This window comes from Hippopotamus amphibius, chromosome 12, assembly GCF_030028045.1.
Source record: "Hippopotamus amphibius kiboko isolate mHipAmp2 chromosome 12, mHipAmp2.hap2, whole genome shotgun sequence".
NCBI lineage: Eukaryota > Metazoa > Chordata > Mammalia > Artiodactyla > Hippopotamidae > Hippopotamus > Hippopotamus amphibius.
The window spans coordinates 81,564,268-81,589,805 of record NC_080197.1 but is presented as its reverse complement, the minus strand read 5'-3'; the positions used below and the strand labels follow the sequence as shown (position 1 = coordinate 81,589,805).

The 25,538-nt window shown below is 56.2% G+C and overlaps 1 protein-coding gene across 3 annotated transcripts in view; it reads left to right on the top strand.

Annotated features, from left to right (window-relative positions):
- The window catches only part of MICAL3 (microtubule associated monooxygenase, calponin and LIM domain containing 3), a 162,273-nt gene extending 139,451 nt beyond the window's left edge, over positions 1 to 22,822 (top strand). For 2 of the 3 annotated variants that reach the window (XM_057703524.1, XM_057703522.1), the window contains 7 exons: positions 273 to 1,986; positions 2,400 to 2,494; positions 5,776 to 5,886; positions 6,987 to 7,080; positions 19,595 to 19,694; positions 19,836 to 19,909; positions 19,984 to 22,822. In XM_057703524.1, coding sequence (XP_057559507.1) covers positions 273 to 1,986; positions 2,400 to 2,494; positions 5,776 to 5,886; positions 6,987 to 7,080; positions 19,595 to 19,694; positions 19,836 to 19,909; positions 19,984 to 20,168 — 2,373 coding nt within the window. In that variant the 3' untranslated portion in view covers positions 20,169 to 22,822. Of the gene's footprint in view, positions 1 to 272; positions 1,987 to 2,399; positions 2,495 to 5,775; positions 5,887 to 6,986; positions 7,081 to 11,068; positions 11,120 to 17,500; positions 17,567 to 19,594; positions 19,695 to 19,835; positions 19,910 to 19,983 lie in introns of all 3 variants that reach the window. The other variant, XM_057703526.1, reaches the window with a different exon arrangement.
- Positions 22,823 to 25,538: the final 2,716 nt, after the last annotated feature.

Sequence of the window (25,538 nt, the reverse complement as noted above, 5' to 3'; positions counted from 1 at the left end):
TCTGGGGCTGGTTGTTAGCATCCTTGGCCGGTGTCAGTTCAGGGCCCAAAGAACTGGGTGCGTTTGGGGTGAACCGACCCTGAAAGCTGCGCGTGTTCACTGGGTGAGGGGCTCTGAAGCTTGACAGGGCAGAAAGGGGTGCATCTTTCTGGCCCTTGATCGTGGGCCCCGGGATGGAGAAGGTGTTTCAGAAAGCTCAGGCCTTTGGTGGGAGAGTGCGCCCGCCAGAACCCCGCCTTCTAAGCAGCTCCTTTCACCTTGCTTTCCCGCAGGGTGCCCGAGCCCCACTCGTCTCTGCAGCTGCAGCGGTGGGGTTGCCCACAGAGAACCCTGTGCCGGAGCCCTCGCCCCTCCACGGGGAGCCCACAGCCAGCTCACCTGTCCGATCCCAGCCCGAAGCCAGGTCGCCGCCCTCGCCTGCCAGCCCGAAGCCACTGGCCCCGCCGGCACTGCTCCCCATCTGCTCCCAGCCTCAGCCGTCCCCCGAGGCGTCCCCCGAGGCCACCGTGCCATCCCCCACCGCGTCCCCCATCCGCTTCCAGCCCGTGCCGGCTAGAACCTCCACCCCTCTGGCCCCCCTCCTGTCGAAGAACCACGGGGTCACCAAGGACACAGTGGGCAGCCCCTTCCCTGGGGACGAGGCCCTGAAACGCAGTGACCTGGTGGCAGAGTTCTGGATGAAGAGCGCCGAGATCCGCCGCAGCCTGGGGCTCACACCCGTGCGCCGGGGCTCAGGGTCCGAGCCCACCTTCCAGCCCGTGCCTCTGCAGGCCTATCCAGCTGAGAAGTCCCCCCAGGGCGAGGGGCTCCAGCTCCTAAAACCCCCACCGGTCCCCAGGAAGCTGGGGCTGCCCTCAGCCGAGGGGGCCCAGCCCTCCCTGCCCACCCCGGGGTCCCCGCCTGACAGGGAGCCAAAGGGCTCCCGGGAGGAGCACAGAGACCTGTCCAGCAGCTCAGGGCTGGGCCTGCAGGGCAGCTCCTCCCGCACCAGGACGCCAGGCAGCCAGAGCTTCAACACCTCCGACTCCACCATGCTCACACCCCCCTCCAGCCCGCCGCCCCCGCCGCCCGATGAGGAGCCCGCCACCCTGCACAGGAAGCTGGCCCTGGCGGGACAGCCCTCAGCCTCGGCACCCCCACCACCGGCCCCCTGCACGCGGCCCCCACGGGAGCCCACCCAGCCCTCCCGGGAGGAGGCACGGAAGTCATTTGTGGAGAGCGTGGACGAGATCCCCTTTGCGGATGACGTGGAGGACACGTATGATGACCGCACGGAGGACTCGAGTCTGCAGGAGCCCTTCTTCACGCCCCCCTCCTGCTGGCCCCGTCCCGAGCAGCCCCTGGCCCAGGAGAACGGCCCGGGGCCGGAGAGTAGCCGAGGGGCAGAGAGCGGGATCGTGCTGCAGAAGCGGAAGCTGCCGCTGGTCTCTGCCGAGGCCAAGGAGCTGGCGGCTGAGCGCATGCGGGCCCGGGAGAAGTCGGTGCGGAGCCAGGCGCTGAGGGACGCCATGGCCCGGCAGCTGAGCAGGATGAAGGAGATGGACACAGTGGCCGCCGCCCCCAGGACCCCGGTGCCCCGCAGAGCCACCACTGTGTCCCCCAAGGGCCCCGAGGAGCCCACCCCAAGGCCCGAAGCCACGAGTGAGGAGGTTCTGTCCCCTCCCTCAGACTCGGGGGGCCCGGATGGCTCGATCACCTCATCCGAGGGCTCCAGCGGGAAGAGCAAGAAGAGATCGTCCCTCTTCTCCCCCCGAAGAAACAAGAAAGAAAAGAAGCCCAAGGGTGAGGGCCGGCCCCAGGAGAGGCCCAGCCCCACTGCCCTGGAGGAGGCAGCCACCAAGCCCAGGTCCCTGTGGAAGTCCGTCTTTTCCGGGTACAGGAAGGACAGGAAGAAGAAGGGCGATGGCAGGTCCTGCCCCAGCACCCCTTCCAGCGGGGCCACTGTGGACACCGGCAAGCCCGGGGCGTCTCTTGTCACGAGAGCAGGTGCGGCGGCACGGGGGCCCCTCCTGGGCAGGGTGCAGGGTGCAAGCTCTGCAGCCCCCACAGTTCCCTCGAAAGACACACTCCCCATGCTGCCCCCCTCCCCCCAGGGCTTCCTAGGGAGAAGGAAACTAAACTTAGCAGGGCAGGGGCCTCATGGAGTCTGTGACTCCCCAGGGAGGGTCTGAAGGTGAGAGGCCAGGGCGCTGCCACTGGATGGGGCCTCTCAGTACACGTGGGCCTGTCCCGCTTAAACGCACGTCAGCATCCAGGCTCGTGGCTCCGGGTGTGGGACAGACCCAAACTGGGGAGAGCCACACCTCCGCTCCCCTGCCCTGGGCTACGTGGGGTGTGGAAGTGGGGAGAGCGCCAGAGCGGCTGCTGGTCACTGTCCCTCCTCTGCCTCTGCCCCCCAGAGCTGCGGCCCCGGCGCCCGCTGAGCTGCTCGGAGGACTCGGACCTCTCCAGCGACGATGTCCTCGAGCGGACCTCCCAGAAGTCCAGGAGAGAGGTGGGTCCCCTGCTCAGCTCCCCCGTTCCCACCCCAGCCGACGTGCAGCTGAGCCCTGAGCCTGCCCTGTATCCAGGCTGTATCTAGGCCGAGACATGGAGGAAGCTCTCCTCCGGGCAAGAGCAGTAGACGGACACTCGGAGCCCAGAGAGTCACTGAATCCTTAGGAAGTAGCTGGCATTGTCCACCCGTTCCCTTGTCCTAGGAAGTCCTGGGGTGACAGGAGAAGGGACTGTGAAGGCTGGGGTGGGGCGACAGGGCTCGGACAGTAGATGGGGTCAGCTCACTGTCATGCTACCTCCTGCATCTGTTTGTGGGTCTGAAGGGCATTTTTGTTTCTAAGGAACTGGTCCGGGAAACGCCTGGCCTCTGTGCTGAGTTTGGGCATCGTGGGTCTGCCTTGGCCCCTCTCACGGCTCAGGCTTAGGGGACGCTGTGGCCCCTCAGTGTACAGGGCACCCCCATCACTAACCCCTCCTTTGAGTTCCAAGGGCTCCCATAGCTTCTTTCAGGTCCAGTGAGACTGGAGGGGCCCCAGTGTCTCAGACACAGTGATGGGATGGAGGCTGCGGCCCAGGAGGTGGGGGGGAGTAGGGTGGTCTGCACTTCCTGCCCTCCGGGCTGAGGCACAGCCCAGCTCCTTCAGCTCCCTTTTTGAGTAAATTTCTGCAGAACATCAGGTTCCTTCTTGCAAGGATTCCAGGACTTGTGCTCAGGCTGCACCAGGGCCTCTCTAGGGACCTGGCTGTCCCCCACCCCCACCATCCCTCCTACCGGCAGGGGCTCCCTATTGTGCCTTCAGTATCCTTGGCGCTGAAGTGAGCATGACTCCTGGGTATGTGTGTGAGTACCCCCGCACGTCCCGACATGGGGGCGGCATTGCCCCTATGGGGGCCCCGGGGTCTGCACCCGGGGAGCTTGGCTGAGAAGTCTGTTGCCGCAGGCAGACATGCAGGTGGCAGCCAGTTTGTCTCCTGTTGGACAGTCACATCCGTCCTGTGGTCAGGGCTCTGTTAATTAGAGAAACATCCTGCAAACGCCGAGTGGTGGGCTGCCCGAGCTGCCTGTGCCAAGGCCAGTCTTGGGGGGGACACATCTCACTGACCACAGCTACCCCAGGGCCTCAGGTGCCCTCCCCATCCACACCAACAGCGAGTCTCGGACACCAGCCCTAGGATCCCGCGAGAGCCCCAGCTGTGCGGGAAGCACCGTGTACTGAGGGTGCAAGCTGCAGTCTATGGGGGAAGGGCCATGGTGTCTGCAGGCGACTCAGGAGAAGAGGCCTAGGCTGGTGAGGGTGTCGTCCTCCTCTCAGTCTTCTGTGGGTCTGAGCATCTTCAGTAAGAACTGAGGGGCGTGGGACACCCCCAGAACATGGGGCTGTGTTACCTCAAGGCGGGGGGAGCCTCCTGCGGACCCCCCTACCCATGGGAGCCCCAGGGCTGCTCAGTGGGGGACATGGTTCCTCAACCCTGTGTCACGCGGCTATGAAACAAATCTCGAGTTTTATTTTGTTTAAAGCAAAAAAAAACTAACTGAAAATGACTTATTTTTATTTAAAGTGTTTATATAGAAAAATTAATACAGATTTTTAAAAAATCGCCTGTAGCCCTGCCAACAAGAGATAACTCACATTTCCCACTTTGCCTCAGTCAGACTTCAGATTCAACCAAACTGTGTGGCCCAGCTGAAGGCGTGAGCGCTGGCCCCGGGGCTGGCCTCCACAGTCCTAGGGCTCAACTCCCAGAAGTCAGTGAGCCACCAGCCGTCTTTTTTTTTTTAATTGAAGTGTAGTTGATTTACAATGTTGTGTTAGTCTTAGGTGTGCAGAGGGATTTAGTTATACATATATATATGTGTGTGTGTGTGTGTGTATATTCTTTTTCAGATTCTTTTCCATTATAGGTTATTACAGAAGGTTGGGTAGATTTCCTTGTGTTATACAGTAGGTGCTTAAGATTCCACATATAAGTGATGTCATGTGGTATTTGTCTTTCTCTTTCTGACTTATTTCACTTAATATGATAATCTCCAGGCCCATTCATGTTGTCACAAATGGCATTATTTCATTCGTTCTTATGGTGGAGTGATATTGCATTGTGTGTGTGTGTACGTGTGTATATGGTGTCTGTGTGTATATATAGATAGATGTACATATATATATACACACACACATATAAAACATCTTTATCCATTCATCTGTTGATGGACATCTAGATTGCTTCCATGTCTGGGCCATTGTAAATAGTGCTGCAGTGAGTATTGGGGTACATGTATCTTTTCAAATTGGAGTTTTCTCTGGCTATATGCCCAGGAGTGGTATTGCTGGATCATATGATAGCTCTATTTTTAGGTGGTTTTTTTTAAATTATTATTTATTTATTTTAAAGTTTGTTTGTTTATTGGCTATGTCGGGTCTTCATTGCTGCACACAGGCTTTCTCTAGTTGTGGCGAACGGGGGCTACTCTTCATTGTGGTGCACGGGCTTCTCACTGCAGTGGCCTCTCTTGTTGCAGAGCACAGGCTCTAGGTGCATGGGTTTCAATAGTTGCGGCACATGGGCTCAGTAGTTGTGGCACACGGGCTTAGTTGCTCCGCAGCATGTGGTATTTTCCTGGGGCAGGGATAGAACCCGTGTCCCCTGCTTTGGCAGGCAGATTCTTAACCACTGCGCCACCTAGGAAGTCCCCCTCCTCTCCGTTCTTGAAGGTCCCACAGCCCTGCCAGAGCACGTCCTCCCTCTCGGTGTGCAGACCCCCAAGTCCGTCCAAGTTCGCCTGCACCTGTCTTCTGGCTGCATTAGTTAGTTTGGGTTCACTCAGACTTAAAAGCACCTCTGTTTACTTCAGGCATGACTTCTTCAAAAAACCTTGTAAGTAGTGCTCATCTGAAGAAAGTGGCTTTTGATTAAAAACAAAAAAGTAAAAGGATCCTGGCTTTTCTTTTTCCTTTCCCTGTGAGCCCCTTACAAGCAAGAGGCTTGGGGAAAACATTGACCAACATGTTCACCCCTGCTGTCTTAAAGAGAGCAGATGTCCTTACACAGGAAACAGGTGATCTCAGCAGTAAAGGCACCTCTGCCCTCCTAACTGCCCAGCAATCAGTGTGCAGCCAGCCTCCTGTCCCTGCCCCATGGGGAGCATCTCCTGTGGATCTCTGGGTTCCCCCGGCCATTGGGGCTCCTACAGGGACGAGGGCCTGGGCGTGTCTGCACACCTCGCCCCGCCTGCCCTGCAGCCTCTGTGCCCCTGACCCAGGAAACCCCTCTCATCCCCACTAGCCAAGGACTTACACGGAGGAGGAGCTGAACGCCAAGCTGACCCGGCGTGTGCAGAAGGCAGCTCGGAGGCAGGCCAAGCAGGAGGAGCTGAAGCGGCTGCACCGCGCGCAGGTTAGTGGCAGGGAGGCCGCAGGAGGGCAGGAGTTGGCGGAGCAGAGCAGCTGTCCCCTTATCTGAGCCCCTGGCTGGATGCAACCACAGAAGCCTTGTGTGGGGGCAGGTGTGGGGGCCATTGTTGGTAGAAAGGGAGGAGCCAGGCTTTGCGTTTCCTGGGTTGGTAGCTCTGGAGTGACCACTGTAAATCCAACCAGCTTCCCTGTCAGAGCTGTTAGCAAGAGGTAGCTGTGACCCACTGGCCTCTGGCGTGCCTGAGATTTAGAGGTATGAGCTGTCCTCAGGGTCCCAGTCCTTCCGGTTTTTTTTTTTTTTTAACAACAAGTAATTTTTTACTGCAAAGTATTAAAAGATACCTAAATACAATGTGGTTTTTTAACGAAATCATATGTATATAGTTGTGTTCGTAAAGATTAGTACAATAATCAAAAGCTCTACAACAACAAGAAACATTAATAGCAAATCCAAATCCCAACAGAGATATTCCTCTGAATCCCACATTTCATCCAAAACCAGTCTTTTTGTCCTTTCCCTGGATGTTACTCTGGATCCACGTTCCCTGTGTGACTGGATCCCTGGGTTTTATTTCATTTTCTATGTGAAAATACGTCCCTGCTGCTGCTTCGGGGCGGAAGGTCCTCCTGGGTGTCCATCATCCCCGAGAAGCCTCACTCCACGCAGAATGGAGCCATTTTTTTAAAATTGAAGTATAGTTGATTTTGCAGTGTTGTGCCAATCTCTGCTGTACAGCATAGTGACTCAGTGATACATATATATGTTATTTTTTCATATTCTTTTCCATGATGGTTTATTCCAGGAGATTGGCTATAGTTCCCTGTGCTCTACAGTAGGACCTTGTTCTTTTTCCATCCCATATATAGTAGTTCACATCTACTAACCCCAAACTCCTAGTCCTTCCCTCCACACGCCCCCCACCTTGACAACCACAACTCTGTGCTGGGTGTTTTTTAATCTTGTAGAAGCAGGATTTCCTCGAGACTCTTAGGTGCCCCCACTGGTGCATTTGCAGTAGCCGTGCTCTAGGTACCTGCCTGCCTCACTCTCCTCCCTCCTTTACATTGTTGTGTCTCCCACAGATAATCCAGCGGCAGCTGGAGCAGGTGGAGGAGAAGCAGCGGCAGCTGGAAGAGAGAGGGGTCGCCGTGGAAAAGGCGCTGCGTGGGGAAGCAGGTACCAGCTGGGCTCCTGGTGGAGACGTGGTCCCTGCGGGAGGCTAGTTCCCGTCCACGCCTGGGAGTCAGCTAGTATCTGGCAGGATTTTCTGGGTCCCCTCATCCCTGAGAGCTGGGGCTTCTGTTAAGCAGAGGAGGGGAAAGACCGTGCGTCCTCGCCGTGCCCTCAGGGTCCTGGCATCTGCTGGTGATGCCCTGGGCCTCCTCCCTCCCCTCCCCTCCCCATCATCTCCTCTCCTCGAGAAGACAGTGACTGGGAACAGGGCAGGCTGTGCACAAGGAACCATCACAGAACTGCACGCGCAGGCCCCTCTCCCCAACGGGCCCTGCTGTGGGTGGAGCCACAGACAGCCCAGATGGACCAGGCTCTGTCCTAGAGGTTGGGCACTTGGGGCAGAGCCCGTGCAGAGCAGACTCTGAGAAGTGGTCATGAGGGCCATGTGCTGGTGACTGCCCTTCCTCGGGGGCAGAGCCACGGGGGCCGTGCAGTCACACCACTGTCCCCAGAGCCTGTGGGTGGGCCCAGAGAGAGCAAGTAGCAGCCAAGGGCCCAGGAAGCGTTCTTTGTTCAGGACCTTGAAACCACTGGACTGGCCCCCCTGTAGCACCATCCCAGGCATGAGCGACTCCTCCCTGCCTTCCCGAGTCCCTGAATCTGGAATCTCCATCCCTTTGTAGAGAGCACAGGCCTCCAGGGTCAGCACTTGAGTTTTGTGGCCGGGGATAAAGACAGGCTGTGACACAGTTTTTCTCAGGGGCGGGGGGGCTCCTGGAGGGAAGGCTGAGGATAAACTGAAGACAAACCAGGAAGAGGAGGCCACAAATGCAGCCCATAACTGCCTCTAATCTTGCTGGAAGGCTGACTGATGGCTGGCCTCCAAGTGAACACCTTGTGTCAGGATGCGTTTGTGGCTTCTGGAGAACCAGGGTCAGGCAGAGGAGGTTTCCTGTCCCGGCCCTTCATGGCTACGGAATGCAGCTAACCGTCAACTCAGGATGACCTTCAGGTGAAGAGAGGAGGCAGGCAGGAAGATGAGGCTGTGATGTCTTGTGCCTGATGCTGGACTCACTGTGCCACCAGATGAAACGTGAGAACTTGACCCGCAAGGCGAGCCGGCCCCTGTGCACAGGAGTGGGGACTCAGGTTCACCTGACAGGGCCCCTGCCCTGTGTGCCCTGACCTGGCCTCCTTGGTCAAGCCTGACCACCTGGAGGGAGCTGCCCTGCACCCCGCAGGAATGGAGACCCACAGACCCTATCCTTGCTGCTCTCTCTCCTTGCAGAAGATGCCAGGAGGGCCCTGGGCCCTCAGATTCCTCCTGCTGAGGTGGAAAGTGGTCACAGTTAGCAGCAGTGCTCAGGAAGATGTTCTGCCCCTGCGCCTCACAGGGCTCTGAGGTCCAGGTGCATGCCTAGAGCTGATGGTTCCGCACAGCACTCACGTACCTGTCTGCTGTGCCGCAGTTTGTCCAGCGCGACCCCTCGGCAGTTGCGTAACAGGCCGCATTGCTCAGGCTGCTGCCGGCCAAGGGGCCAGAGGAAGGGGACCACTGAAGATTGGTCTGGGATTTTTCTGAAATTCCTCTTTCTAGTTGTTTAGATAATTACCTTTTTGTAAACATATACAACCAGAATTTCATCTGTCAGTGGTTTTCAAACTTTTTATTTTATCAGCAGCAGAACCCTTTTTTACAAGACAGATTATGAGTTCAAGTTTAAAGTAAAAAAAAAAATTACTCAATGTTAATAAACACAAATTTGAAATTTTAGGTTGTGGTGGAGAGCTGTAGGGTTAGCTGCTCAGTGTCCAGTCCAGCCCTGGAGGGGTGGGCACCTTGATGCTCAGAGGTCGTGGCTGTAAGTGGGGGCAGGTCATTTACAGTCACGAGAATCTCAGGACGTGCACAGTGAGAACGGTCTGGGTGTCTGAAGTTTAAAGTCAGAGTTGCTCTCACAGTGGAGTTGGTACAGATCCAACTGCAGTTCAGATTCCTCATGAAGAATGGATCTCAGATAAATGCTCCCAAATATATAGTGAACCCAGAACCTATGCTGTGTGTTGTGGCACCTGGAGGACCACCCCGACACCTGGAGGACCACCCCAGCACCTGGAGGACCACCCTGGCACCTGGAGGACCACCCTGCACCTGGAGAACCACCCTGGCACCTGGAGGATCACCCTGCACCTGGAGGACCACCCTGCACCTGGAGGACCACCCTGGCAGGACGCTCTGAGAAACAGGCTCCCTGAGTGAGACTCTGCCCTCAGGCCAGGACTGAAGTGGATGAAGAAAGTGTTGCCTTCCCGTGTGTCACAGGCAGGGCAGACATCCTCACCCAGAGGGCAGAAGGAGCCTGGTCCCAGGACTTACAGAAGCAAGTTTACCTGGCAGCACAGGTTAACACGTTGATGGGCTTCAGTGGGTTACAAGTTGGCAGATCAAAGATTCAAAGGTGGTATGTCCTATTTAAGTTTTTTGATAAGTTAAAAGTAGTTGTGAATTGGGTATTTGGGAGACTCTGGAACAACCCTTGAAGAGTCCAAGTGTTCCAGAGAGCAGGTTGAAACCCACAGTTCTGGTCCAGAGTCTGCTAAGCTTCCCAGCACTTCCGTCCAAATATGCATCTCCTGTTTCAAAGATGGGCTGTGGCTCCTCCATTGGGAGATTCCCACAATGCATTTGGGAAACACCTAGGATGGAGCAGCTTGACACAGGAACCTAGTACTTCCCTTTTTTTATTTTAAGCACGTCACTTCCTGGGCTTTCTCTTGTCAGAAGCCCCTGGGGCTTTGTTCCCCCCTGGCGGAGGTTGTCTTTGAGGCTCAACTGCGCACGCCATCTTCTCTTGGGCTTCTGTGTCCCATTACTCCTCCCAGTCTGCTTGCTCATGGCCGAGCCCTTGAGAAGGCCATCTGGTCTGAGCAGTGCTGGTCAGCAGCTCCTTCCCTGAACCGGTCATTCGGTCTCTCCCAGTGGGCTCTCTGAGGGGTCAGACTGGTGGCTGAGCGGCCTTGCAGAGAAGAGCTCTGATATGGACCTGCCAGCCCATTGACCTCAACTTGTCCGAGGCTCATGTATGTCCAGACAGCAAATTTGGGTTCAGAGCCTCGGATAAGACGGTGACTCATGAGGTTTCTGGTCTGGAGCAGCTGGGAAGCCCTCTTAATTTCTGAAACCTACTGGATCAGCCTCATTCTGCTTTCTGGTGCCTGTATTCTTGAAGGGGGAGCCCTCATGTGGAACCAGAGGCTGCCAGGACTGGCCATCATGTTGTGAGATGTGGAGGAAAGGGTAGCAAACCGCGGTGACTCCGCTTTGTCTTGTTACGGTCCTGGGGGCCACCCTCGCCTGTAGCACCCGTGTTGGGGTCCTGGCATGTGACAAATGTGAATGCTGGCTTCTTGCGTCGCCGCCCGTTTCCTGCTCTTAGCAGGCTGATGATCTTGAGGGCCTGAACATAGAAGAAACAGGGTCTCCTTCATCTCAGACTCGTCGAGCAAAAGTGCTTCTGCTCCCGGTGAGGTTAGTGTGGATGGGGCAAGCTGAGGGCTGGTTCCTGACAGTTTTCTAAGGGTGTTCACGTCTTGCCTTCAGCCCCTCAGCTTGGGGCTTCTATTATTTGGAAACTGAGGAAGTCTGTACCTTTGTTCTGCCCTTGAATTTTTTAAAATCTTAGTTAGATGAGGTTGAGTCCCAACAGGGTTCCCGACAAAGCCGAGGCCTGTGTTTTCACCGATTGCTGGCTGTCAGCGCTGTCACCTGTGGTTGTCTGACCACCCCTCACCCCAGGAGGTCTGTGGCTACAGCACGCGTGTTGGGCGGTGGTGCCTAGGGGAGACGCGCGCTTTCTGGCTGCTGCCCGTCACCCTCTTGCTGCATCTCTGGGTTTTCCTTACGCTTCACGCTGTTGACTGCTCGGGGCTCGGCGGGGAAACCGGAGTGTTATCTGCTCCAGTAACTCTCTTCACCCATTCCTTGTTGTAGACTATTGGGGAGAGTCTTATTACACTGACCTCATCGACTTGCACCTGGGTGGTATGTATGCAGCCCTGTTGCTGAACTAACCCTGCTGATGCCCCCACCCCACCTGCTCACCAACAGCGAGAAGTCAGCCCCATAACCAGATGGGAAAAGCACAGGCCCTTTTCCAGCTCAAACAGAGCAGCATGTCCAACCCTCCCCCCTGCCTGTATGTGCTCCAGGGGGAGACCTGAGATAGCTTTTGCTGCCCGGGGTTATTTTAATTTTTTGTAAATGATAGGTCAGCTATCCCAGCCTGTCAACCTCAAATCTGCATCCTGGTCCCACTGATATCGTTTGGTTGTTTGACAGTAGCAACACACGGACACACACACACACGCTTGCATGCACACATGCTCCACCATGACCTCCCCCAGAATTGCATCCCTCACAACTCCCCCAGGAAGTTCACTGCCAGCCACACTCGGGAACTGAACACATGGAGAGCTTGGCCTCCACGGCCTCCATCAGCGCGCGCTCGTGCCCCACCCACCTCAAAGATCCAGGTGCCCTGGACAGGTGTCATGGGAGTTTCTACCCTGATTCACCAGATCTGAAGCTGTATTGACAGATGCCTCTGAGAATGTTCCTCCCTTCTTGCTGTGCCCAGGGACCTACTTTGCAACAAAGACAGGAAAAGTCTAAGGCAGTGGTCCTCCACGTGTGGTCCCTGGAGTGGCAGCATCAACGCCACCAGCTGGGGGCCTGTTAGAAGTGCAGATTCTCAGGCCCTGCCCCAGACCTTCTGAGCCAGGAACTCTGGAGGTGAGGCCTGGTTACCTGCTTTAACAAGCCTTCCAGGCCATTCTCATGCCTTCTCAAATAGAACTGTCATCTCAAAGGAATTCAGCATGCTTGTTGTCTTGCTATACAAAGCTCGCCATTTGTGTGGGATCACAGAAACAGCCCAGGTGTGAGTCTCACCTCTAGACTTCATGCAGCTTTTCTCCTGGAAGGCTGAAGCCGAGCTGGGGGGCTGCTCCCAAGGCCCCCGGGGCCCAGCACCTTCTTGGTGTCCTGCATCCTGGGTCAGGTGGTCCGACCTCTTCACCTCCCCTTGCAGGCTCCATGCCTGAAAGTGGTCTTAAAAGAGCAGGCAAAGATCATCCTCTCTCAATTTTTACTGTAATCTCATCCTTTTAAGAGACTCACTTCTTGGCCCATTCATTTAAAAACCAAAGCATGATTCTGATTGCAACTTAAGACAGAGCCCTGGTCTCAGAGAGGCTCCACCAGTAATGAGGCTCCTGGCCTCCTTGGGGATGGGCTGTCGCTGGCCTCTGCTCTGCTCTCTGACCCTGCGTGTCCATGGGTTTGCGTCTGCATGGTCCTCCAGGGACTGAGCTTCTGGTGTCCAGGTGCTGCCACCTCGTGGCCACTGGTGCTGTAAAAGGGCTGGTGCTTGCACCCCAACTAATGGACCCCACCCCTGACTAACGTCCTGGGCTCCTTCCCCTCCTCCTGACACCCCTGGGAAATGTTCATGTCGATTCCAAACTAATATAAGTATGTGAAAAGGATTTTTTTGTTTAATTGAAAATCTGGGAAGAACTGTCAAACTCATTCCTTTAACATGGCATTCACCCTTCCCTCCCAGCCTGAATACTGTGCCACACTGATTGCCTCACGTGGCTGCTTTTGTTCTCCTTGCTCCTTGCTTAAGGGGTAAGATGTTAGCTGTTTCCATTTCTGTGTTCCTGGACTCCAGCTTCTGGCCTTCTGGGTTTAGAATTCCAACAAATTGCAGGGGAAAATGAAATAAATATGAAAAGGAACCCAGTGTATCTCTCAACTGTAAACGCCCACATCAAATGCGCTACGACCCCTGCTGCCCGATGCATTCCCTCCTATGTGGCTCACTGTGATTTCTGCTTAAAGTCCAGCCTCGGCAGACTCTGCTCAGCACGTGGAGGTGCTGCCGTAGATGCCAGAATCAGTTCCCTTTTCAGTTCCTGCTGATATTTCCTTCTTGAAGTGCCTGGTAATCTCATTATTTGGGGAAATTTTACCCTTTTAAAATCCGGAGCCTGAAATGTAGAGCCTGATTGCTTCTCTACTGTTGCATTCCCAGAGGGCCACAGGGAAACCTGGCACTGACTTACTTCCTGTGTGGGTAAGAGGGGGCTTGGGTACCCTGCCAGAGGAGGCCAGTCTCCAAATCCCTGCCCGGCCTCTGCCCACCACACTGTCTTGCTTCTCTGGGGTCTTACAATGGCTCTCAGCTAACTTTCAAAGGCCCCAAACCTGTTAAAAGTCTCTTTTTGAGCCACAGAGTATAAAGGTCCCCTTTTCACAAAGCTGAATCTTGTGATTTCAAAGGACCCATTAAAAGACAGAGGCAGGATCTCACTTGCCCAGCCACCAGTCTTGTTGCACTAGACCAGGTGGGTGACTGACTACATCTCTTCTGGAGAATTTTAAATTAGAAATACATACACCTGGGGACTTCCCTGGTGGTCCAGTGGTTAAGACTTCGCCTTCCAATGCAGGGGGCATAGGTTCGATCCCTGGTTGGGGAGCTAAGATTCCACACGCCGCACAGTGCAGCCAACAAAAAAAAATTGAAATATATACACCTGATTTCTAGTTTTCAAAGACCTCACCTCTTGATTTGTACTTCTCAAGGGGACGTTGAAAGAGCATGAATGGTTTAGAAACGTAGCATAAAGGGCTGGGGAGGGGGCTTCCGTTTTTGCTGTGGGTTGTGATGGGAGGGCAGGGAAGCCCACCCCACCCGCCCACTCCCCGCTTCTGAGCCTCTCTGCCTGTGCTGTTTGCCCCCCTTAGTTGATGCTGGCAGATTTTTGGCTGGTCTGTTGGTCTGAGCATTAGCCTGGCTCTGGTTTTGCTTCAGAATCTTTAAATCCTTGAGATTCCCCAGCATTCGTGTGTGTGTGTGTGTGTGTGTGTGTGTGTGTGTGTGTGTGTGTGTGTGTGTGTGTGTGTGTGTGTGTGTGTGTGTGTGTGTGTGTGTGTGTGTGTGTGTGTGTCCCAGCCTGTGTGTGTACACACGTGTGTGTGTGTGTGTGATCTCAATTTTCTCATGCTTTTTTCTTCCTTTGTTTTCCCCCCAATCTAGAGGTTTGTTCCATACTGAGTTTTCCTAACAAGGCATAGCCTCAGCCCTGTTGATATTTGTCGGCTGGGCCTGCCGGGCAGGGCCTTCCACCCTGTCAGATGCGGCGTGCCACCTTGCAACTTGCAAACCAGCTACACTGTTTCCAGCTACCCTGATGTTCCCTGCAATTAGGTGATCGGGTGGGAGGGAAGATGCAGTGCTTCGGACAAAGCCTTTATGAGGAAGCAGAGGGAAGGTGGAATGTATATATTCCATGCGATCTTATGGAAAAACCTGAATGAACTTTTTGCCCAATCCTATAGATAGAACAAGTTGGGGCAGGGCGGGAATTGCCCCAGGACTGGTCACGGCTGCCCTCTGTTCCACAGCCTGCGGGGTCCTGAACCAGCCCCGGGCCACCAGAGAGGCAGGGTGGTCGCTGGAGAGCACCCGACTTAGGGAGATGAGACCTGGCTCAGGCCCGCTTCGCTGAGTCCCTGGCCCCGCCACTCGCCCTCCCTGGGCATCTCCGTTAGGGAGGCCAGAGGTGGCGTGGTGGCCCTTCCAGGTCTGGCACCCGAGTGCGCTCCGTGTGTGAGCCCTGTCCTTCGAGCTGCGTCCCTTTGTCTTGTCTGCCTGGAGCTTCTGTCTATCCTTTGCGAAGGCCCTCTGCGCTGGAAGGCCCTCTGCGCTGAGAGCGGGAGAGTGAGGGCAGGTCCTAGTCGGGCTGCGCACGTCCGACCCTCTGAGCCTCGGGTCCCTCCTTTGACAGCAGAACTGCTGATGCCTCTCCAGCGGGGCAGCCGCCAGGGCCAGTGCAGGGGGCGGAGAAAGCCACCAAGGTGCTCTTGTTTTGCGCTCTGACACACGGCCATGCGCACGTCACGTCCCTCTGGAGTCCATGGGGTATGCCTGGCTGCACAGTGATAATCTACAGCTTTTCAGATTCAGTGACATGTGGCGCCTGCCCGGACGTCGGGGAGGGTGGGTGCCGAGACCACCCTGCTGCTGAGAACTGCCCCAGCATGCAGGCTCTGGGCACTCGGTGTGGCGGCTGGGGTCAGAGTGAGTGACGCACACAGACGGGAGCCCCTCCCCCTGACGTTACACAGAAACTAATGCAGACAACTTCTGTTTGCCATGAGTGTGATGACCCCTCTGCCTTTACAACTAGTGAACCAGATCTATCTCTCTCACATCAAAACCAGCGCCTCTGTGCCCCGCTTGCACGCTCATTTCAGGATAGGTCTGGGCTGGAACTCCCCTTGTTTGGCTGGTTTTCCCCCTCAATTTCTGCTTTTTAGAACAGTGTTTATTGAGTGTTTTTTCTGATTATAAAGTATACATTTTTATGGAAATATCAGAGCACGCAGGAAGGCTATGGAAGAGTCACAACCCACCCTTAAGGGTCTGTGGCCATTTCACGTCTGTGCTGCCTGTTGTCACAAGGGTGCCCCATTCCTGATTTCTGTCCTGAGTCCTGTTCTGTGATCTCCTGCCATCTTCTGTACCAGAAGAGCGCCTGAAGACGTGGTCTATATAAAGGGGGCTAAACACTGTGTTTTGTGACGTCCAGAAGGGGAAGCACATTCTCACCTGCGCCTGCAGGCACATGCTTCCTTGTTTTGGATGCATGTGGCTGCGTGTCATGTCCCTGTCCCTTGCTAATGAGCACAGATGCTGTTCCACTCCCACCACAGCCTGTTTGCATGTAACGTCTGTCCCAGGAAACAGCAGAGGCCGGGACCCTGTTGTCTGTGGGCGTATCCAGGTGTCCCGAGCACGCGCCTTGAGACAGAGAGGGTTGGATGTAGATGAGCTGTAAGCCAAGTGTGTTTGCTAAGAAAGGAGCCTCGCACCTGCCCCAGTGACCAGCCGGTCATGGCCACGCCTGTTCAAAACGCTGGACGTGATCACTGTGCAGGCACTACCTACCACACACACACACACAGCCTCTGCAGACATGCACTACACACACACAGCTCTGCACACCCACCATACAAGCAGACTCTGCACACCCACCACACATTCACAGCTTCCGCACACACACTGCACACACACACACACACGGAGCCTCTGCACACCCACCACCCTTATACAGCCACCACACACAGACTCTGCACACCTATTACACACAGCCTCTGCACACCCACCACACACACAACCTCTGCACACCCACCACACACGCACAAAGCTTCTGCGCACATGCACTATACACACTAAGCCTCTGGCCTTAGTCCTGAAGTTTTACCCGATATCAGATTCATGCACAAAGCCCTGTGGAGAACACTGAGAAGAGCTTAGAAGAAAGAGAAAGCTGGCACCTGCACTCACCCGATTGCAAAGTAAAGGGCCTCTCAACCAACACACGTCTGCTTGGCCCTTGTGTTCACCTAAACAGGCTTGTTTCTAGTGGTCCCAGCCCCTGCTCACTGCCTGGGGCCATGGCTCCTGCGTGTGCCCTGTGGTTCTGTGATGGTCCCTTGCTGAGCAGTGCCGCCTCCTGAGAGCCCTAGGCCCCGAGTCTAGCCATGTCCTCTGCACGCCGTCTGCTCTCAGTTGCCCCGTCCACGACTTCCCAGCTTTGTTTCTGTGAGTTTTTGGCATGTTCTCTCGTGCAGTCCACAGTGTGACAGCATCCCCTGTGGCATCGACCCTCTGAGGAGAGGGAGGGGGCAGAAGAAGAGTGTCAGCTCTCTCTGGCCCTGGGGGGATAGTGATTTGGGCGAGTGGGGGCCGCCTCCATGGGGATGCGCTGGACCAACGAGCCCTGGCTCAGAGTCGGAGCGTTGCAGACGTCGGCCCTGGAGGCCCATTAAAGATTGGGCACTGCCTCCGTGGCCGGGAGCTTCTCTGTGGGCTCAGCACTGGAGACTCCCCAGCCCGTAGACTCACCCTCGTGGTGACGTCTGAGAATTCTCACTTGGGCCTGGCCACTCCACAACGGCAGGCAGGCCTGCTGGCACTTTGGGTGTTCTCACAGAGGGATCCCCAAACCCAAGAGGCCCCCACGTGGTCATTCCCAGCTGTCCCCGCCCTCCCAGCAAGGACCAGAGGAGGAGGGGGTGCCCTCCTGCCCCGGGCCTGGGGCTGCTCCTGCTCAGTGTCTGTGCTGGATAAAGGACCGAATTCATTTGTAGACCATGTTTCCCTTGCTTCTGCTTTTCCATTTCTTGTATTTTTTCTTTTCCTCCTGTTGTTCCTTTCTCACTTTTTATGCTTTTTGTCCTCTGCTTGTTTTTCATTTATTTCACCTTCTCCCTGTCCCTCTCCACTTCCGAACTCCTCCTCCTCTCTGTCCGTCTCGTCTCCTTCTCCTTGTTTGGCCCTTTTTGAAGTTGAGCCCAGTGGCGGGACTCCACGGCGTAGACCTCTCTCCTTCTGCCCTTGCTGTGTCCAGGAAGGTAACGTAACCCCCAACCTCCTCCCTACCGCCTCTTGGGGGCATAGCGACACTAGTCAAACAGGGATCTGAAACCCAGCTCTTTCTCTTTCTTCCTCTAACACCTGGTAGCCCTGTTACAAATCAGCCCACTCCCCCCACCCCCCCAGTATGTGGCAGTCCCTTACAAGGTACAGTATCCCTTCGACTGTCTTTGTGGGGGCTGGGGGGTGGGGTGAAGCCAGGGAGCAGGTCCAGGTCTGGGGGCCTCTCGGGCTGCAGGCATCCACGGTTCCAGGCCACCACTCGTGGTCGGGCCTTTCAGTCTCCAGTCCCGCAGACAGAGGGGCCAGGGACGCGGTGCAGAGCCCCGTCCCGTGTGGCAGCAACTTGTGCTGGTGGCGTCGAGGAATACTGTCCTTACAAAGACTGGTCTACACAGATGCCCCCGTTCTTTCCAAACAACCACTAAAAGCAGACTTCTCTGCCCTGTGTCTTGCTGAGTGTGTGTGTTTTAAGTTTGTCTGGTTTGCAGTCCCTTGTGGTGGTGATTGTCGTTGACAAGGCATGTGGGCGGGGCCGGGGAGTGTGACCACGGCTAACCCGCTAACCTTCCTCTGCTCTCCCTGGCACTCGCTCACCGCTGACCACCACCAGCCGCGTCCAACTCGGCCATCCCTCCGGAGCTGGCTCTAACGGTGCGGGAGGTGTCCTGCTGCCCCGGAGAGCTTGCCTGCCCCGGGCCCTCTCCTCCACGCCCCGCGGGCACCCTGTGCAGAGCTGCTCAGGAAGGAACGTGGAGCTGGATGGGGGCTGCCGGGTGGGCGGAAGCGCTCTGGCCCCAGCACCTGGCATGCGCTCCACAGTGGCCAGGACGCAGGACAGTGCAATGCAGACATGGCCCCTACTCTTGCGTGCAGTGGGGGATCAGGCTCCCTGAGAGTCACCCCATGTGTTTCTGGGTTTGCTTTTACTGGGGGAGGACTTCCGACCAGTGACCCATAAAGCAGAGGCACTTGGAGAGACCTCCCTGTCCCGGCCTCTTAGCGTGGCTGTGGGTGGACTTCAGGGGCCCGTGAACACCTGAAGTCCTTGGCAGAGTTGTTGGCTGTGTTCACATGCAGTTTTCCAGGAAAAGAGTCCCCAGCTTTCCTGACACTGTTGAGTGGCTTGTAATCTGAAAACAACAAAGAGTCACCACAGTCTGGCTTCTGTGTCTGGGCAGGACCCACTACAGCCGTGGGCTTCCTTGGGTCCCCTCCGTGGGGTGTGGCTCCTTGGACAGGTCTTCCTTCCCTCCTGCTGCAGCTGAGCCTGAGAGGGTCAGGCCCCTCCTGGTGGAAACTTGAGAGTCAGCCAAGTAGGGTGCAGGTAGGCAAGTGTGGGCGGCACCAGCCCCAGAAGCTGCTGCTAGGTGTGGATCAAAGTGTGGAGCCTGCAGTCCCCTGCCCTGATGAGAGTCCCCATGCCTCCTGAGCATGTACTGCTTCTGCCATGCAGGGGTCACAGGAGCATCTGTCAGGAAGGCTGAGGGGCTGCAAGTTGAGAGAGGCACCTCCCTGGTCAGGATGTAAGAATTGAGGACAGTGGCCCCAGGGGGGCAATAGTCCAGCAAAGAGCTGACTAGTGAGTGTCCCCGGAAAAGAAGGCCAAGTGTACTTTTAAACTCCCATTTACCTCTTCATTATATTGGTCTCCTCAAAGCAGACCTAGTACCTAGCAAGTACCAAATACGTGCTAAAGGAATGAAAAAGAAAAGAAAGGAGGGCAGAGCACTGAAAACATCCCAAGAGAAAGCAAACGGTCGAGCAGGAGAGGTCCAGGCTGGCCACCTCCAGTTGCTGGGGGGTGAGGGCCGGCTGGAGGGACAGAGGAAGGTGCACGTTGGGGGCCCTGGGGAGCGTGGCACCCTCGTGGCCAAAGGCGAACTGGGCCGGGCCCAGGGGCGTCAGGCAGCCTCCTGCTGGGCTCTCTGCGCATTTGCCCCAGTGTGAGGCGCCTGGGCCAGAGACAGCAGCGCTGCTGGCCCCGACACACCCTCTCTTGACAGGCATGGGCAAGAAGGATGACCCCAAGCTGATGCAGGAGTGGTTCAAGCTGGTGCAGGAGAAGAACGCCATGGTGCGCTACGAGTCGGAGCTGATGATCTTGTGAGTGGCCTCGGGTTGGGGGACGTGGGTTCAGGGCCTGGACAGCAGGAGCGCAGCCCCCTCCTAGTTCAGGGGATGAGGAGGTGTGCCACCCCCACCAATCACTTGCTTGTTTTCCCTCCAAACCCCCGGAAACCCCAGCGCCCGGGAGCTAGAGCTGGAGGACCGGCAGAGCCGGCTACAGCAGGAGCTCCGCGAGCGGATGGCCGTGGAAGGTAGGAGGGGGCGGGGAGGCGGGTGTGGGCCGCTGCCTCTGGCCTTGCGGACTCACATGTTTGGTTCTGCCCAGATCACCTGAAGACAGAGGAGGAGCTTTCGGAGGAGAAGAGAATCCTGAATGAGATGCTGGAGGTGGTGGAGCAGAGAGACGCCCTGGTGGCCCTGCTAGAGGAGCAGCGGCTCCGGGAGAAGGAGGAAGACAAGGACCTGGAGGCCGCCATGCTGTCCAAAGGCTTCAGCCTGAACTGGTCCTGAGTGCCCACCCTGGTGCTGGCTGGTCTGTGCATCCTCTGACCCTGGCTGGCTTCTCCCAGACCACCCAGATCCGAGGTCCGAGTGGGCCTGGCGCCTCCTGGGAGTTTGCACTCAAAACGTCCTCGTGGCTCTGAAAAGCAGTCAGGCGTCTGAGCTGTGGGGAGCCCCAGGTGAAGATGGTCGTCCGGTGGCTCAGCCTCCTCGGAAGAGGCCACCCTGCCCTCCTGCTTCGGAGGCACAGGAGCATGGGGCGTGGGCAGGAACGTCTGCATGCCCAGTGAGGGTGTGGCGACCCCCCAGGCACGTCTGGTAGGAGGAACGCAGCTCTCTTCCCCGCTCCCTGAGGCAGCACCACAGCTGAGGTGAGACCGAGGCCCGGGAGAGTGAGCGCAGAATTCATCCAGCAGGTGAGGGGCCCAGCCCCTTCCGTATGGGCCCAGTGCCACACCCCAGGCCTCTCCTGGCTGTGGCCTGAGGCCTGAGGCTGCTGTATTTGCTTTTAATTCACAACACTGGAAAATACTGACTTTGGGATTGGGCGGGGCTCCCCCCCCCTCCCCGCACTGCCACGTTCTGGCCCCCGCCAACAGGCCGGCCGTGTCATGGGCGTCAGGTGGGAGGCCTTCCTCCTCGCCTTGTTCCTGTGTTCGCACCGAGCGAAGCTGACAGCCTAGGAGACGCGGCCGCTTCAGACACTCTTTGTCAATTAACTTATTTTTTTAATACTTGAAAAGAAGCAACTTCACTTTTGTATCTTTACCGGGACACTAATGGCCTGGCCCCTGGGTAGGGGGCAGAGCTGGGTCCTAGCTGACTGTGCTGTCACTCCTTTTGTTACTCCTTCATCGTGGGGCTGACGGGAGCCCTCAGGTCAGCGAGTCCCCCTCTGTGGGCCCCCTGCCCTCCTTCGCCTGGCACCAGGTGTCTGCATCTACACTGCTCGCTTGTCAAGGATGCACTTGAGCTGCTGGAGGCCAGGCCCCGAGGTACCAAAAAATGCCACTCGGCCCTCTTTGTTGGAATCCTGGCTCTGCAGAAACCATTGTTTCCTCTGTTTTGGTACCAAGGTCTCACCTCCCACAACACATTTATTAAAGAAAGTTTTAGGCCGGCTGCACCAACATGTGGGACCCTGCCCAGAGAGACCCAGACCCAGCCAACTGGAGACGCAGTGACAGCACACGGGAGTACTCTGGTTGGGGTCACACACACACACACACACACACACACACACACACACAGAGCTCTGGCCCAGTTCCCCGTTTGCACCTCTTTGTGGGGAAGCTTGGGCTGAAAGCACCGGGGATCCGGCTTGTGCCATGGTTCAGCCAGAGGCCGGCTGTGTCCAGCTCGCAGAGCTGCTGTCAGAATCTGCAGGGGTCATGCTTGTCCACAGAGGAGCACCAGGCCAGTCCTGAGGCCCTCCAGCCAACTCCTGGTGGAGCAGGGCCGCGAGTAGGGAAGAGAGGCCTCAGGACAGGACAAGGGGTATCCACACTGACCTTGGAATGTCCCTGGGGAACCACATCGTGCCTCAACTTCAACACAGTCATTCTCACTGCAAAGGAGCAAAGAAATGTCTTCTTCAGTCTGTCCCAAGGCTGCCGTCTGTCCCCTGCTGGGATCCAGGGGACACGCGGCTCCAGCCCTCACGGCTCTGACCTTCACCTCCTGCTAGATGAGGCAGAGCCTCCATTTCTAGTCTCCTTCCTAGATGGGGAGTGGAGGGTGTTCTAGATCCCATCCTTAAACCCCAGCCTGCCAATAAAATTGGGCTTGGGACAGGATTCATTGCCTTTGTGGCCTTTGCCTACCCTTCCTACCCACCGCCCGCGTGTACCATGACTGCCAGGTCCCCTCCCTAGAGCCCCTGTCCACCCGAGATGAGGACAAGTTACACAGTGGCCAGAAGGGACGCAGCACCTGCTCCTGCAGAGCATGGCCTGGAGGCTGCAGAGAACCTCGGAAATGCTCCCCTGCTCCCTCTGGCAGGCCTCCGACTTCAGGTTCTAGTAGAGCACTTTTTCAGAAAGCTCCCGTTTTATAACCACTAGTTTGCAGGTTGTTGTGTGTCCTGCTGACAGGCTGCCTGCAGTGTTTCCAGCTCTGGAAATGCACGCATCTCCTGTCAGTCCCCTTGAAGGGAGGGCAGCTGCAAAGCTCTCTAAAATGCCAGAGTGTGAGCGAGCCCGAGCCCAAGGCCCGTTCAGGGGCGACCAGGTTCAGCTTCAGCGGAGGGAGGGCAGCAGTGCCCCTCACCTGAGTCTGAGGTCACCAGTGGCTCCGCCTGGGGGTCCAGCCCTGCTCAGGTGGCGTCTTCTGGCCTTTGCTCCGGGAGCCGACTTCCAGCCACTCTGACCAGCAACAATAGACTGTTCTCTATCTTTTTAAAGAGCAGAATTTTTTCAGTAGGGCAGAAAGTGGAGAGAGTTTAAAGAAAACAATTTTAAAGGTGATAACAACTGACCTACAAAGGGGAATGGGCCATTTTACGCGCAATAAAAGTTTTAAAAGAAATACAGAGTGTATTTAAGTCACTGTCCTGGACTTGGCATGAGTCAGGGTACCCTCTTCGGTGGGTGGTGTCCACCCATGGTGGCATCTATCAGCATATGTGTGTGTTTCAAGAATATAATATAGCCTTTGTGCTTTCTCAGCCAACTTTATTTTTGTTTATTATCCTGGTCTGGCCGTCCTCTGACATGCCTTGAGAACGTGTGTGGAGAACCCAGGGTATACGAGGCTGCCCTCCAAAGCAGCGCCAGTACCCTCTTGGAGAGATGTCTGTTCTGTGAAGCAGAGTCTCCTCCTTGTCAGGGTGACCCCGAGGTCCTGGCAGCCCGGTGCCGTGGGGTCTGCAGCCTCCAGGCCTAAGCTGTTGCGATGTTTTAATCTACCCCAAGTACATTCAGAGCTCAGGGTGTTGGAGAGGCCTGATGTTCAGGCCTATGTGCCCTCCTCGGTGCGCTGGCCCTGGGGCACGTGGCTGGCCTTTCTATCACTGCGGAGCTAATCCCAAAGGCACAGGACTTCTCTCCGGGGTGGCAGCGGATGGGGTTCAGTGCCTGGCTAGATGCCTCCCAGAGCCTCCGGCACCACCTGGGTGTCGGGTTGAAAAATAAGAAGCAGCGTGGCCCTAGATTCCTCAAAAGAAGTCTGCGTCAGGACCCACGCCTGTGGGGGGCCTGGGGCTTGTGCCACCTGTGCTGACCCCCCTTTTGTCCCTCAGAGTGGCCCCTTGATTGGAGCTGGAAACAGGCAGGGTTTGGCTGCAGTTCACAGGCACCCAGGAGGGCTGGAGGGCTTCAGGCGGAAAACCCAGCGAAGGCTGCGGCGAGCAGCCTGGGCCTGCCAGGTCCTTGGGGAGATGTCGGAAGAAGCCTTGAGAAAAGACAGCTTTCCCAGTCCTGCCTGGGGAGGGGCGCAGAGGTACATGGATGATGTGACCTGGTCTAGACTTTGGGTCATTTTCGGTGGGAAGGAAGGAGGGAAGCAGAGAGGAAGTGACTCAGGGGCCAAGATAAAATCAAGCACTATTTTTCCTTCTGTGTGGAAGAGGATCTTTTTTCCCCCTCAGTAAACAAATTCATACCCTCGGGGCAGGGATTTGCCTGTTAAAGCACCTGCCCCCCCAGGCCAGTGACCGACCCACCCAGGTGGGCATCCAGCAGGGCCAGGCTGCAGAGTCTCCCAGACCCCCCCCCCCACCAAACCCAGAACTAACGCCCTCTGCTCCCTCCCCCTACAGGTCTTGAAGGGCAGGGCAGCAGGAACATTGTCTTCTGCCCCAAGCTCTTTGCCCAGCCTGAGGACAGCCCCCTCCTCCAGGCACCTCCAGCAGGTCCCAGGAAGTAGGTGGGAGGGGAGTGTGCCTCTGCTGCTGGAGAAGCCGGGTGGGAGGGGCTAGGGGTGAAAAGATGTTGGAACAATTAGGAGCCCACCAGTTTCACTTGGGGGCCCTGTGCGGGGTGCAGCCCCTAGAGCATGCAGAGCCTTGAATGGTGGGCTTTCTGCTCCCACCAGGTCCAGAGCTGGAGGTGGGTGGTGAACTTGATGCTTAAAGAGAGTGGAAGCAACAGAGCAGGGTTCTCAGGCCTCCCCACCCCCACCCTGCCCTCTCCTCCTCTCTGCAAGTGGGGGGGCGGTGCGGCGCTGAGAGGCACAACCACTCTTGGGAGGAGGCCCTGCCCGGTGGTCTGGGTGGTCTGCTGGCTGAGGTGGGGACTAAGTGCTGGACGGGGGCTGGATCTCCAGCCCGGAGGGGAGCCAGTGGTCCCAGGGGTGTGCTTGGTCCCTGGGATGTGGGTGTTTAAGACATTTCCCATCCTCCTTCCCCCACAAGCCACTAGGATGATCCCGCCCCTCCCTTTTCCCTTATGCTCCCCTAAAGGTAATCCCAAGGGTCCTGTGCCCTCCCTGACCCCCACCCCCAGGAGAAAATTACTGGAGGCCACTAGGCCATGCCATGAGCACTGGACCAGGAATCTAATCTGGCCTCTGGCCCCAGCTTGGCCACTACCTGGCTGGCTGATCTTGGCTGTGGTTTTCCATACCTATTTTCTACCCTTAGAATGGAAAAATAACTCGCTCTTTGCCCCAGAAAGTGGTTGTGGGGCTGAAAAGGGGATCAAAGATGCTGTGGTGTGGGACTCCATGGCTGGGCTTTTGTGGCCCTCGAGATGTGAGATGTCAGCCTTGACCTCCTCCTCGCTGCAGGCCTGATGGCTTACACAGGCTGCCTGGGCAGCCAGGTGAGGAGGTTTGTCCCCGGCTATCCATTGCGGGGAGAGTGGGCTGAGCTGGGACCCCTGGTGGGTGGCTTGTCACACCAGTCATTGGTCTGTTGGGATGAACCTGCTCTTGTTCAAATTTTCTAAATTGTCCTCGTTCACACTTCCTTCAGAGCTGTATATAAAAACCAGAAATTTCATTTAAAAAGTTAGGTGTGAGATAAGGTTGGACTCTCTTGTGCCAAGTGGAAATTATCAGCTCCATCCTTTCCTTGCAGGGCTGTGAAATTACCCCTCCTCCTCTCGTTTTGGCTGCTAGGAGCCCCATTTAAAAGAACTACTTGCTGTTTAATACTTTAATCACTTGGATATGCAGCTCTGATTAATCAAGTTGGGACATAGATAACACCGCCTAGATTTAAAAACTTCCATTATGTGATCTTTATTACATAGATTTTATTCATTGTAAAATTGGTGCCAGTCATTTAAGAAAAATTGGAAAGTACAAAAAAGTAGAAAATCCTATGATTTTATGATTTTATTGTAACAAGCCTATGGTTTCTGGTTATATTTCTCCCCGATCTTTTCTTCTTCTTTTTAAAGTTCAGTTTCTATTCCTGAGTTCCCGCGCAGCGACTGC